This window comes from Plecotus auritus (assembly GCF_963455305.1).
Source record: "Plecotus auritus genome assembly, chromosome: 4".
NCBI lineage: Eukaryota > Metazoa > Chordata > Mammalia > Chiroptera > Vespertilionidae > Plecotus > Plecotus auritus.
In genome coordinates, this window is record NC_137775.1 from 163,591,265 (window position 1) to 163,604,434 (window position 13,170).

General features: G+C 37.9%; 1 protein-coding gene across 2 annotated transcripts in view; it reads left to right on the top strand.

Annotated features, from left to right (window-relative positions):
* ANKIB1 (ankyrin repeat and IBR domain containing 1) overlaps positions 1 to 13,170 on the top strand; it is a 121,627-nt gene that overhangs the window by 85,042 nt on the left and 23,415 nt on the right. For both annotated transcript variants that reach the window (XM_080663653.1, XM_080663654.1), the window contains exon 10: positions 6,937 to 7,025. In XM_080663653.1, the coding sequence (XP_080519779.1) occupies positions 6,937 to 7,025 (89 nt within the window). The remainder of the gene's footprint in view (positions 1 to 6,936; positions 7,026 to 13,170) is intronic.

Here is a 13,170-nt window from a genome sequence, read left to right on the forward strand (position 1 = left end):
GAACTACTTTGTGTGTCTTTAATTTCCAGTGCCTGATAAGTGTAAACTGATGATAAATCAATAATGGGTGGTATGTAACTATGTTTGTCTGACATCAGCATTCTAACTTTATTCAGAGTAGATTCAATGAAAGTTAACTTTTATTTAATTAAATGATCAAGAAAATAAGTACTGTTTGTTCTTTTTTGCTCAATTATAGATTTATCACATATGCAAGGATATACTTTAGATGAATATAATACTCTTTACTTATCTACTTATTAGAACCAAAATCAAATTGTAGCATTGCTAGATAGTAATAAAATATTCCTACCCTGAAACATCTGTTTCTTACTCTCAGCATCATTGTCATTAGCTAAAAATATTTTTTCCCCTGTCAACCTATATATAGCACTAAACTCTAGGTAAGGTGTTGCAAAATATTATCCACACCAATTTTTGAAAATAAAGTTTTATTGGAACAAATACTTCTTGGCCACCAAATTTTTATAACTTCCTGTTTTTATTCCTATAGTAGAGCTTTTCCTATAGTCAGAAATTTCAAAAAAATTTTTAAAGAAATCCTGAGTAGAATTCTGCTCTTCTGTAATGTCTTAAAGAGAAACAAAATCTGCTGCATGCAAAAGGAAGCTTTACAAAAGAGATCTTTATAAAATAAAGGCATGTGATTCTAGGTTTGCTTCTTTCTTTCCCCAAAAAGCTCAGAAATATTCTTTAAAGGTGATAACAAAAACCATAAGAAATGGCAATGATAATTTCTTCTTTTTAAGAATAGCATGTGACAGAATCAGTTTAGAGTCACTCCCAAGAGATGTAGAACTGCCTGAGTAGAACTGAATGCATTCATTGTTGGGAGGGAAAGTAGGAGTAGGCATTTATTTCCCTTCCCACCAAGGGATAGCCTTTTCTATTATAAATTGTTCACCAACCAGTTCTGTACCCTTTATAACTCAATCCAGAACGCTCTCTCCCCCAGCCTGTATAACTGCAATTTGTCTCATCTTGACAATGTTATCCCATCAAAACCTGAATGGACTCTCACTTGAGCCACTGACCTTCTCCCGTCTATTTTTATTAAGTAGAACATGCTACTACTTTGCCCTCTGAACTGACACAAAGTCTTTTTTTCTCTGAGTTAACTCCTTAAAGATTTGTTATCATAAATACTTCTTGGTCACCAAAATCTTAATCTGTGAGGAGAATATTCAAAATTATCCTGGTATAGTTAGTGGTCATTTCTCTCCTGTGTCAACTCTGAATGTCTCCTGGTTCCTTTAATCACAAATATATCCGTTGGAAACTGAGAAACTTACTTGGAATTCATCTCTTCTAAATCCAAGGAAGTCAAACCTATTTTACAGTTATTCACTGAAATTGGATGGCATGGATATTCTAAGTAATAAAATGGTGAGGTTTTTAATATATCATGTAGCTGTGGAGCATTTATTTCCTGAACCTATGCAAAGAAGCTTTTAAAATGGTGTCACCACCCAGCTATACTCCAGGAGAAGGTGGGGGACTGCTGGACGGGGCTCTCCTGACCGGGCAGCCCCCACTGCTGCTGGGTTCCCTCCCGGAGCCACCGGCTCGGACGCGGAGACCGCGCCATCTTGAAGGGGAAAGTGGATGTTATCAGAAGCCTGAAAAGCTACAGCTGCGGCACCCACCGAACAGCTGCGAACCCCAGAGCACCGGTCCCCAATTGGCGCAAACACGCAGATTCAGAGGAGCTCTACACTCCACCACGGAAAGGTCAGATTTAGCCTGGGATAAGGAGAGAGAGAACTACATAACCAGACACCTGGAGAAGAGAGACCATGGGGAGACAAAGAAACAGCCCGCATATGAAAGAAAAGCAGGCATCACCAGAAAAGGAAGTAAACAAAATGGAGGCAAGCAACCTGTCAGAGAAAGAATTCAGAGAAATGGTCATAAGGTGGATGAAAAGAATGGAAGACAAATTCTACAAGATGAGTAAGAACCAAGAGGAAATGAAGAAGAATCAAGAAGAAATGAAAAATGACATCACTGCTGTAAAGAACTCAATAGAAAGCATCAAGAGTAGACTAGAAGAAGCAGAGGACCGCATCAGTGAGCTAGAAGACAAGGTAGGAAAAAATACCCAAGTAGAGCAGCTTCTGGAAAAAAAAATTAAAAAGCAGGAGGAGAGCCTAAGGGAACTTTGGGACAACACAAAACAAAACAACATCCACATAATAGGGGTTCCAGAAGGAGAGGAAACTGAGCAAGGAATAGAAAACCTGTTTGAAGAAATAATAACAGAAAACTTCCCTGATATAGGGAAGAAAAAACCCCACACAAATCCAAGAAACTCAGAGTCCCCAGCAAAATGAACGCCAAAAGACCGATGCCAAGGCACATTATAATTAAATTGGCAAACACCAACGTCAAAGAATCTTAAAAGTGGCCAGAGAGAGACAGAAAGTTACCTACAAAGGAACCCCCATCAGACTAGCAACTGATTTCTCAACAGAAACTCATCAGGCCAGAAGGGAATGGAATGAAATATACAAAGTCTTACAAAGGAAGGGTCTGAATCCAAGAATACTGTACCCAGCAAGGCTATCAATCAAAATTGAAGGTGAAATCAGGAGCTTCACAGACAAAAAAGGACTAAGGGAGTTTATTACCACCAAACCAGCAATGCAAGAAATGCTAAAGGATCTGCTATAAAAAAAAAAAAATAGGAAGCGAAGAAGGAACACAGGGGTAAAGAATAAAAATGGTGACAAATAAGTACCTATCAATAATAACTTTAGCCCTTACTGGTTTGGCTCAGTGGATTGAGCATCGGCCTGTGGACTGAAGGGTCCCGGGTTCGATTCCGGTCAAGGGCATGTACCTGGGTTGTGGGCACATCCCCAGTAGGGGGCGTGCAGGAGGCAGCTGATCGATGTCTCTCTCTCATCGATGTTTCTAACTCTCTATCCCTCTCTCTCTTCCTCTCTGTAAAAAATCAATAAAATATATTTTTTAAAAAAATAATAATAACTTTAAATGTAAATGGATTAAATGCCCCAATCAAAAGACATAGGGTAACGGATTGGATAAGAAAACACGACCCATATATCTGCTGTCTACAAGAAACCCACCTCAGAAAAAAAGACGCACACAGACTGAGGGTGAAGGGATGGGAAAAGGTTTTTCAGGCGAATGGAAATGAAATAAAAGCTGGGGTAGCAATACTTACATCTGACAAATTAGATCTCAAAGTGAAGGACATAACAAGATATAAGGAAGGCCACTTCATAATACTAAAGGGAGCAATCCAACAAGAAGAAATAACTCTGGTAAACATAGATGCACCCAATATAGGAGCACCCAAATACATAAAAAAACTCCTAGAGGATATCAAAGGAGAAATTGACAGCAATACAATCATAATAGGAGACTTTAATACCCCACTATCACCATTGGACAAATCCTCTAAACAAAAAAAAAAATCAGCAAAGAAACATCAATCCTAAATGACTCACTAGACCAGATGGAATTAATTGACATCTTCAGAACATTTCACCCCAAAGCCACAGAATATACATTCTTCTCAAGTGCACATGGGTCATTTTCAAAGTTAGACCATATGTTGGGTCATAGGTAAAGTCTCTTCAAATTCAAGAAGATAGAAATTATATCAAGCATCTTCTCAGATCACAGTGGCACAAAACTGGAAATCAACTACAATAAAAACAATCCAAAAAAATCAAACACATGGAGACTAAACAGCATGCTATTAAACAATGACTGGGTTACCAGAGAGATCAAGGAAGAAATAAAAAATATCATGGCAACAAATGACAATGAAAACACTACAATCCAAAATCTATGGGACACAGCAAAAGCAGTCTTGAGAGGGAAGTTCATAGCTCTACAAGCCTACTGCAAAAAACAAGAAACAATGGTAATAAATTACCTAACCCTACAATTCAAAGAGTTAGAAAGCGAGCAACAAGAAAAGCCCAGTGTAAGCAGAAGGAAGGAAATAATAAAGATCAGAGCGGAGATAAATGACATTGAGAAAAAAAAAAATTACAAAAGATCAACAAAACCAAGAGCTGGTTCTTTGAAAGGATAAACAAGATTGATGAACCTCTAGCCAGGCTCTTTAAGAAGCAAAGAGAGAGAACCCAAATAAACAAAATCAGAAATGAAAGAGGTGAAATAACAACAGACCCCACCGAAATACAAAGGATTGTTAAAAAATACTATGAACAACTCTATTCCAACAAACTGGACAACCTGGGGGAAATGGACATATTCCTAGAAAAATGTAACCTTCCAAAACTCAATCAGGAAGAATCTAAACATCTCAGTAGGCCAATAACTATGGAAGAAATTGAAGCAGTCATCAAAAAGCTTCCGGCAAACAAAAGCCCAGGGCCTGACGGCTTCACAAGAGAGTTTTACCAAACATTTAAGGAAGAACTAAAACCTATCCTCCTCATACTATTCCAAAAAATTCAAGAGGAAGGAACACTTCCAAGCTCCTTCTATGAAGCCAGCATCACCCTAATTACAAAACCAGATAAAGACAACACAATGAAAGAGAATTACAGGCCAATATCCCTCAGGAACATAGATGCCAAAATCCTCAACAAAATTCTTAGCAAATCGGATCCAGCACTACATCAGAAAGATCATACATCATGACCAAGTAGGATTTATCTCAGGAATGCAAGGATGGTACAATATCCGCAAATCAATAAACATGATACATCACATAAAATGGTGTCACCACCGCCAGGAAACAATTTTGAACCCCTGATAGGAAGGTTTGAATCACAGTGATACACCTGGTGAGGTCACAGTATCGGGTTTCTAGTCCTCTTAACTCTCCAGTGAATCTAGAGGGCAACATGCAGACCTGTTAAGTACTTGAGAAAACTTGGAGTGTGAATACTTTAGCACTAAAATTGTATAGCTCATTCTGTTTTCCTCCAATACCCAGGTTAAGGATTTTGATACCACGTGCTCCCTTGTTAGGGTCATGAATCTTGATTGAGTTAAAGCAACAGTTTCATGCTTCATCTCCTTCTCCATCGACAAAGGGACTCTTTAAGATTCCACTGGACAAAATAAATGAGGCTGTCCTTGTTTGTGAACGTGATAGTTGAGTCTCATCCTTTCTTGCAAAATCAGTCTTAGACCCTTACCTTAATAGCTCTGGTTCTGGAAAAAATGATTTTCCCAGACTGGCAGTATTCGGTTATTTAAGTATCAGTCTTTCCAGCTAACAGAATATTCCCCATTCTTTCTAGGCCAGGAATGAAAACAGGATACTATTTATGTATTTGGTAGAGATCAATCATAAGACCGTGTTTAAATATCATGTCCTCTATACAGAGTAGCATACCCATCTAAATACAGGTTTACCCCACTACCCTAAAGTGTTTCTATGAAACCTTTCATAAGTGTAATAAGTGGAAATGACATAAAGTGAAAATGCAGTGACCATTCATTTATACGGAAAAATTTTGAGTGTACCCAGATCCAAAATATAAACCTATCAAATCATACCAAGTATCACGTAAAACAGCACCAACATGTGGTAAAAGCAGCGTCACTCTCGCTGCTCCAGTGCATGCTGCTTCTATGGTGGCCTGCTGCAAAACCAGCGCTGAATGCTATTTTCACTTTCCGCCTTTTTTTGTTTTTCTTCCAACGATTATGCGTGTTGACACATTTTCAAGGAAAGAACCATCCCTTGATCTTTTGAAATTAGTTAACCTTCATATTTGGATAGGGTTAAGAATTTTAGGTTAAACAACAATTTTTTTCTTTATAATTTCTTACCAGGCACTTTTTTCCCTAAATGAACCCACTGTATTAGTGTCGTTAAATTTCAGTTGACTATGTACCAAAATTCCCCTTCCCATTCACTTGTTTTTAGTGACATTTTGAGGTGCAATCTCAACAACAGGTACCAGATCTGTCAGAATACTTGTCATCAATCATTGGTGTCTTTATTAAAACTTTTTTCAGAAATTTAGGTTTCAAGTACCTGAGAACATTCCAGTATCTTCATTACTTCCCTCAGAAGAATCTCACTCCCTACACACTGATAATAGTATTAAGTGGCAGCCTCTAGTTCTCTCTAATTTATGGCCCTTGCTCTAGCTTCTCCTTTTTATACCCACTCTTAGCATTGCATTGAGAACTAGTGGAAACTGTGCCAATCAATTATAGCATCTGGAAGAGATCCCACTGCTGGGGCTAGCCGCTAGCACCTGAGGAAGCAGCAGGTCTGTCCTGTGAGATTCTAGAAAAGGAAACCAGCTGCTGCTGTCTAACGCAGCACAACTTTAGAGAATCAGGCATACTGATAAATACTAGTAGTTGTGGACTTTTAAAGAAGTAGCATTTATATTTTCAGACCCCTGTGATTATTTTCTGGGTCCTGTCAGAAATTGTTCTAACAGCAGAGCCAGTCATACTGGTATTGATGCTACTAGGGGGAAAAATATTGAATACACTATTTAGTTTCCAGGGGGTGAAAATCTTAAACTTAATGGAGATAATTTATTTCACTGACTTCATTTGTTTTAGATACTGCAGATATATAAGGCTATTCTGCAGCTTAATTTTTGTTTTAAATGAGTCATGAGGAATACAGATTCTGTATATCTACATACATTCTCAAACATATGGAAACACTGTTCTTAGTTCTGTGGAGTATTTCTAGCACTAGTGAATGGTAGTATATGTGCCAATTTAAAATTAACGGTTATTACAGATATCACTTATATTTTAGGAAAGCAGAATTGATTTTTATATCTACTAAAATAAGTTTAATATATTTAATTCCATGCCTCAGTTTTCTCAACTTCAAAGTTGGAAAAGTTACTTTCCACCTATTCTTTTACCTGATGTTGATGAAGAATATTTTGTAAATTGCCATTTCTATGTTTTCCTCTTTAGGGAGTGCCTTGGTGAAGCACATGAGCCTTGTGACTGCCAAACATGGAAAAATTGGCTACAAAAGATAACTGAAATGAAACCAGAAGAACGTAAGCGGAATTTTTAGATAGCTATGCTACATGTTTTCTGATAGCATACAAAAGATAATGTGGTCATATTTCTTAGAGTCTTCATTTAAGAAGTTTTCAAGTTTGTTCATGCTAAGGTTTCCCTGTTTAATATCACCCCCTTAATCAACAGCCTTTTGGAGATGACAGAATTTGCAAGAGGGACTCATAGACAGGTTCCATGTTTCTAGCTGACTTGTTTTCCAACCTAAGATAGGCAGGGTAACTGGGGTCTCATTTAAAGCTCTTCCTACAGCCTTCCCTGTTATCCTGGATTAGGCCAACTGTATGATCTGTAGTGAGAGGAAGCTTATTTCCCTGGAAACTTCCAGTGGAAAAGACAAGTTAATTTCTTGCTACTGTGTTTCTGTGGACTTACTAAATGCCATGTCAATAATGATTTTTATTGAGACTTTTATAAATACATTATCTCTGTTAATTCTTACAGAAATTGATGAGATTAATATTAGTAATCCCATTTTACAAATGAGGAAATTAGCACATTTTATTGAGTGACACAGGGCACAGGCCTGGTAAACAGAATGGGTTTGAATTAGCCTTCCTAATAGCAATTCCTACATGTAACAAGTTAAATATATATGCTTTATAGTAACTTTTATCTTCTGAAGTGTTTTATGCAACTATTTTCTTTGAAATTAATATAAATGAAAATTAACTTAGGGGGGTTTTCTTTGCTTTTTAGATAATGGAGTTAGTTTGAGGAATTGCAAATCAGGACTAAGAATTTACTCAGTGAATCTACACTTATTAATGAGCAAAGTGCATGATAAAAATGATGCTATCCTTCAAAGAATGCAGAGGCTAGAAGGGAAACAGTCAGATAATTACAATATCATATGATAACTAATACGGGCTTGTCTTATGTCGGGCAATATATCATGGCCCGAGAGCTAGTCCTCAGCATTTCAAATTCACAAGATCCATTGTGTGCACCAACTCAGGGTTATTCACACCATGGAGAAGAAACTACTATATATACCAGAATACCAGCTTATTAATTGCTAATGAGGGAGATCCCTTTCACATTTTGAGAAGGCCTATGTCCCTTATCCAGGAGCAAAAGGAAGTGTAAAAGCTTAGGATATTTTATAGTGAGGTCTGATTAAATACTTCTGTACGTTCATCATTCAATCATTAATTTTATTTTTAGTACCTGCTGTGTGCTAGGCACTTCCCAAATAAAAAACACTTTTATAAATTGTTTCTGTTCCCCAAGTTCATCATGTCTCTCCCTTGAAAGCAGATTTAGCTTGCCATTTCTCTCTTGACACCCACCCATTTTCCCTATTCTGATATTTATGGGTCTGTATATGTGTATGAGTTCTATAAATAGATTAGTACCATTACCTACAACACCTTTAAACATGACAACACAATTAGATGTGCTTTCTTTTCTTGCTTCTGACATCTATGTTCCTATTAGAGGTGGCTTGCTATTGCCCACATACCTACATTTTTTTATACATATCTAAGAAGCGTGAAGTTAAGGTCCATGGGAGAAGATTGCAAGAGATGAGGCTTGAAAGATGGGTGTTTCCAGCTTGTGAGGGTTCTTGCCAAATTGCCTGAATTTATCCTAATAACAGAATAAGCCATAGAATGCATTTTTAAAAATAGGGATGTGGTATTATCAGAAATACTTTTATCAAGATAGATAATTAGGAAGGGTAGACTAAAGAAGAGAGAGAGAGAGACCAGAAGTAAGGCAGTGAATTTTTACTTTGGCTCAGATGGTGGATCATGATATCATTGGTCAACTTAGGAACTTCAGATAAAGGAGTAGCATTCAGGGGGAAATAATGAGTTTTGTTGTGGACATTTTGAACTTGAGGTACTTTCAGGACATATGTCGGAGATGTGGTACAAGTTGCCTGCAGCTCAGAAGTGATGCTGAGAAAACTTAGGAGAAACTTGTTAAGTTTTGAGTGGTATCTTCATTGTTTATTTAACTTTTTTTTTTTTTGCTACTTTGTTAGAATACAGAAAGGTGCCCTCTACGCTCTTGAAATGTACATTTTAGAGATGGAGATAGCTATATACAAAACTAAGGAAAAAAGAGTATTATAAATGCTGTGAGAGAACAGTGTACCTGCAATACATTGTGAGTATTGGGAGGGACAAAAAAGAGATTAGTTGTGTTATCTCCAAGAAGAGAGTTAGAAAAAGCTTTATAAAAGAATCAATGCATAAGCTGCATCTTGAAAGCAGGTAGATGCCCTTCACAGAGACCAGAATTGGAAGGGCATTCCAGGCATAGGCTGAAGGAAAAATGCGAAGCAGCATGGTATAGTCAAGGACTACAGACAATTCAGTACAGCCAGTGCAAAGGAAGGCACATTGAGGGATCAAACTGCACAGGCAGAAGTGTGAATCGGGTGTCTGGGTGGGTTATATGCAATCCTGGAAGGTCTGGCTTTATCCCGAAACACTGAGAAAGTAGGTGTTGCCAGATTGCTAGGGTTCTTGCCAAATTTATCCTAGTAACAGAAGAAGCCACAGAAAGCATTTTTTTAAAGTAGGGAAGTGGCATTATCAGAAATATTTTTATCAAGGTAGATGACTGGGAAGGGTAGACTGAAGGAGAGAAGAAGGAGTTTTGAATGGGAGAGTGGTAACTGAAGATGCTTACTTAGGTCACTTGGGCAGAGGTGTGGATAATGAATTAGAGACTATTGAAACATATTAGGTAAGAAGTTGTTTCTGAGACAACTTCAGAATGTCCAGGTAAGAGGATTCGAGGGCTTGAACAAGACAGAGGCAATGCAGATGAGAGAGGAGAAGTGTATGCAGGGGTGTTAAGATGTCATATTAAGTTGAAAAGTGAGGGAGGGTACTTACTTGTTCCCTGAAAGAGTTAATATACTTACAGGAAGTAATTAGTACAATATATTATTTGATTCTTTAATAGAAAATAGCTAGAAGTGTCTGATTTGTGATATAAAGCAAGTATTTTGAAATGGGTGATGATTTTCAGTTATCCCTTACAATTCTAAAGTTAGATCAATTACCCCATATCCACTAACAAGCTTTACTAGGGGAGGAGAGGAAGAACAGCCAGGCCAGTAAGTCCAGATTATTGGTGGCACTGTGACAGAATATCCTTACACGTGAAAGTGATGCTGGTAATGAGGAAGGAAATGTAATAGAACTAGAAAATGGTATACATGGTGTATACATGTTTACTTCTGGCAGCCAGAGATAGGGAGACCTCAAATTGAAAACTGAAGATCACACTCAAAAAGTTCCAAATAGGGTTTTAATTCCGAGACATGGAGGAACTATAGAAATTTGGATATAGACAAAAGAGTGAGGATACCTAAGAAGTGTCTACCAGAAGAGACAAAGCCAAGGCTGCAGAGAATGTTCCCAGCTGCTGGGAAAAACCCAAGAGTTTACTCAATTTCCTCCCACCGAAAGGTGTTGACTAGATTATTATAATGGCCACTTAAGTTTATGAAATTGAGCCCTGACCGATGTGACTCAGTGTTCAGAACATCGGCCCAAGCAACAAAGGATTGTAGGTTCAATTCTGGGTCAAGGGCTCATACTTGGGTTACAGGTTCAAACCCTGGCCCCAGTCAGGTATTTGTGGGAGGCAAGCAATCAATGTGTCTCTCTCACACCAATGTCTCTCTCTCTCCCCCTCCATCCCCCGCTTTCTCTCTCCCTGTCTTTTTTTCCCTCCCCTCTCTCTAAAAAAAATAAATGGAAAAAATATCTTTAGGTGAGGATTAACAAAAAGAAAATTTAGGTTGAGGCTTAAAGCAAACAGTAATAGGCCAAGTATAATACTTAAGTAGAACATCATCATTATATTTAAAAAAAGAAAAGTATGATTAAATACACCATGGGCTTTATATATTACTTTAGCTCATGATCTCATATCTGGCATAAACATTTTCAACCAAACTTATAGATTCATGGGAAAGATTTCTCCCTTATGCCCAGTTTTCCAAAGTCATTGAATCATGAGACTCAAAAGGAGCAACAAAATCTAATGCATGAAAAAAAGTATTAGAAAATAAACAGATCAGTTTAGAGAATTAATTCCACATAAAGGTTCAGGTACTATTTTTAAGTTCTGAAACTGCCTCTAGGTGTCTAAATCAAAGCAAGAAGCAGGAATGATATTTTCTGAGAAATAATGGTTATTTATAAAATTGTCAAATCAGCCCTGGCTGGTGTGGTTCGTGGTTAGAGCTCCAGCTGGCACACCAAAGGGTCTCAGGTTCGATTCCCAGTCAAGGGCACGTACCTGGGTTTTGGATTTGATCCCGGCTCCAGTTAGGGTACATTTAATAGGTAACCAATTAATGTCCCTCTCCCTCTCCCTCTCCCTCTCCCTCCCCTCTCTCCCTCTTTCTAAAATTCAATGGAAAAAATATCCTCAGGTGAAGATTAACAAAAATAAGTAAATAAATAAATAAGATTGTCAAATCAGTTTTTTCATAGTACATAACAAATTGTTATTGAATGGAATTCAAAACGTCTTTTTAAAAATTCAGTCTTTAAAAAGAACTTTGTTTTCACTTTCGTACATGTTGACTCTACTAATAGGTCTTAGATTCTGTTATTCTCTAATATTTTATTAAATGAAGTTAATATTTCTTAGAAAGAGACCTAAGCACACGAGATTATAAAGGAAAGAAGATCAAGATATATAGACATGTAACTGAAGTAAAGGCAAGAGTATGGAAGTCAGTACGAGCGAAGAAGACTCACCAGGTAGATTGAAGGGAGGTAAGGTATTGAAGGTATGAAGGACAGTATGTATAAAGGGCAGATGTATGAAATAAGCATGTTCAGAGAACTAAAAGTGAAGGCATTTTTTTTTTCAGCACAAGTTTTTGTTGTAATAGTGGTCATTTTCTGAACATGACTTACTTCATGCAATCTACTAGAATGCAGTTAGGAACTAGCATTCTCTCCAAGGGTGGGAGAAAAACACTCTTATATTGCAGGCCACACAGCTACTTTGTTTTAATGGCTTTGTGCTTTATTTATTATAACAATGGACAATAAGGTCATAAGAACATGTGAGAATCTCTGAGCTAAAAATAATGTTGATGCTGAAGGGAGGAGAAAGGCCGCTACATGTAAACAAAAATTAGACATTTGTACTTAGTGATTAGTTTTATAACTATACCCTTTGTAAATGGCATTTCCTCTCCAGCTTGACCTTATTGGCCATGAATGTAGTATGTTCCTTCTAACACCCTAATCAAACCATCATCTGCCAAGTGGGTTTTGAACTGGAGTGGAGTGTGATCAGTTCATAGTTGCTGTTGCTGTTGTTTGTTTTTTGCTGTGTGGAATTGAAAACCAGTGCTTTACAGTCCAGCAGTAGATGCTGTGCTGTTGTTGGCACAAACTGAAGGGTTTCTTGTGGCAAGATGGCCCTCTCCTACACTGCTGGGCTCCATCAGAGGGCTACTCCTCGTCTCAGTTCATATGCAGAGCCATTTCCAAGGGAGGGCTCAGTCAGGTCAAACCGTTGCCTCCTTCCGTTTCCAGGGATTTACATCTGGAGGTTGGGTAACTTTTCCTTTTTAAACATCAGTACTCAAAACATCTGATTTCTCCGCTGCCTTTTTTTTTTTATTTCCTTATGCCCACATTGCCCCCCCCTCCCGCCCCTCCCTCCACTCATGCCCTCACCCCCCTGTTGTCTGTGTCCATTGGTTAGGCTTATATGCATACATACAAGTCTTTTGGTTGATCTCTCCCCCTTAGCCCCACCCTCCCCTACCTTCCCTCTGAGGTTTGATTAGAACTAATTCCTTACCCCACCCTTCTGAGAGTGTCTGCATATAATCAGAGCCTTGATTGTACGGGCCACTTCGAGTGATTACAAAGTGATTTCCCGACACCTCTTTCAGTTAGAAAACATAGGGCTTCCCTGAGCATAAAGAGCTAGACAACAAAACAAACTTGATTATTGACATTTCTTACAGGAAAAAAATAAGTTTTTAATTGTGCATCTAGAACTGCCTCCAGCCCCTAACTCTCTCCACTGTGGGGGGAAAGTTTATAGAATGTTAAATGTCAAATTTAGAATATTTTAAAACCATGGAATTCCTTTAAGATTGTAGTGTGTTGTTGTTTT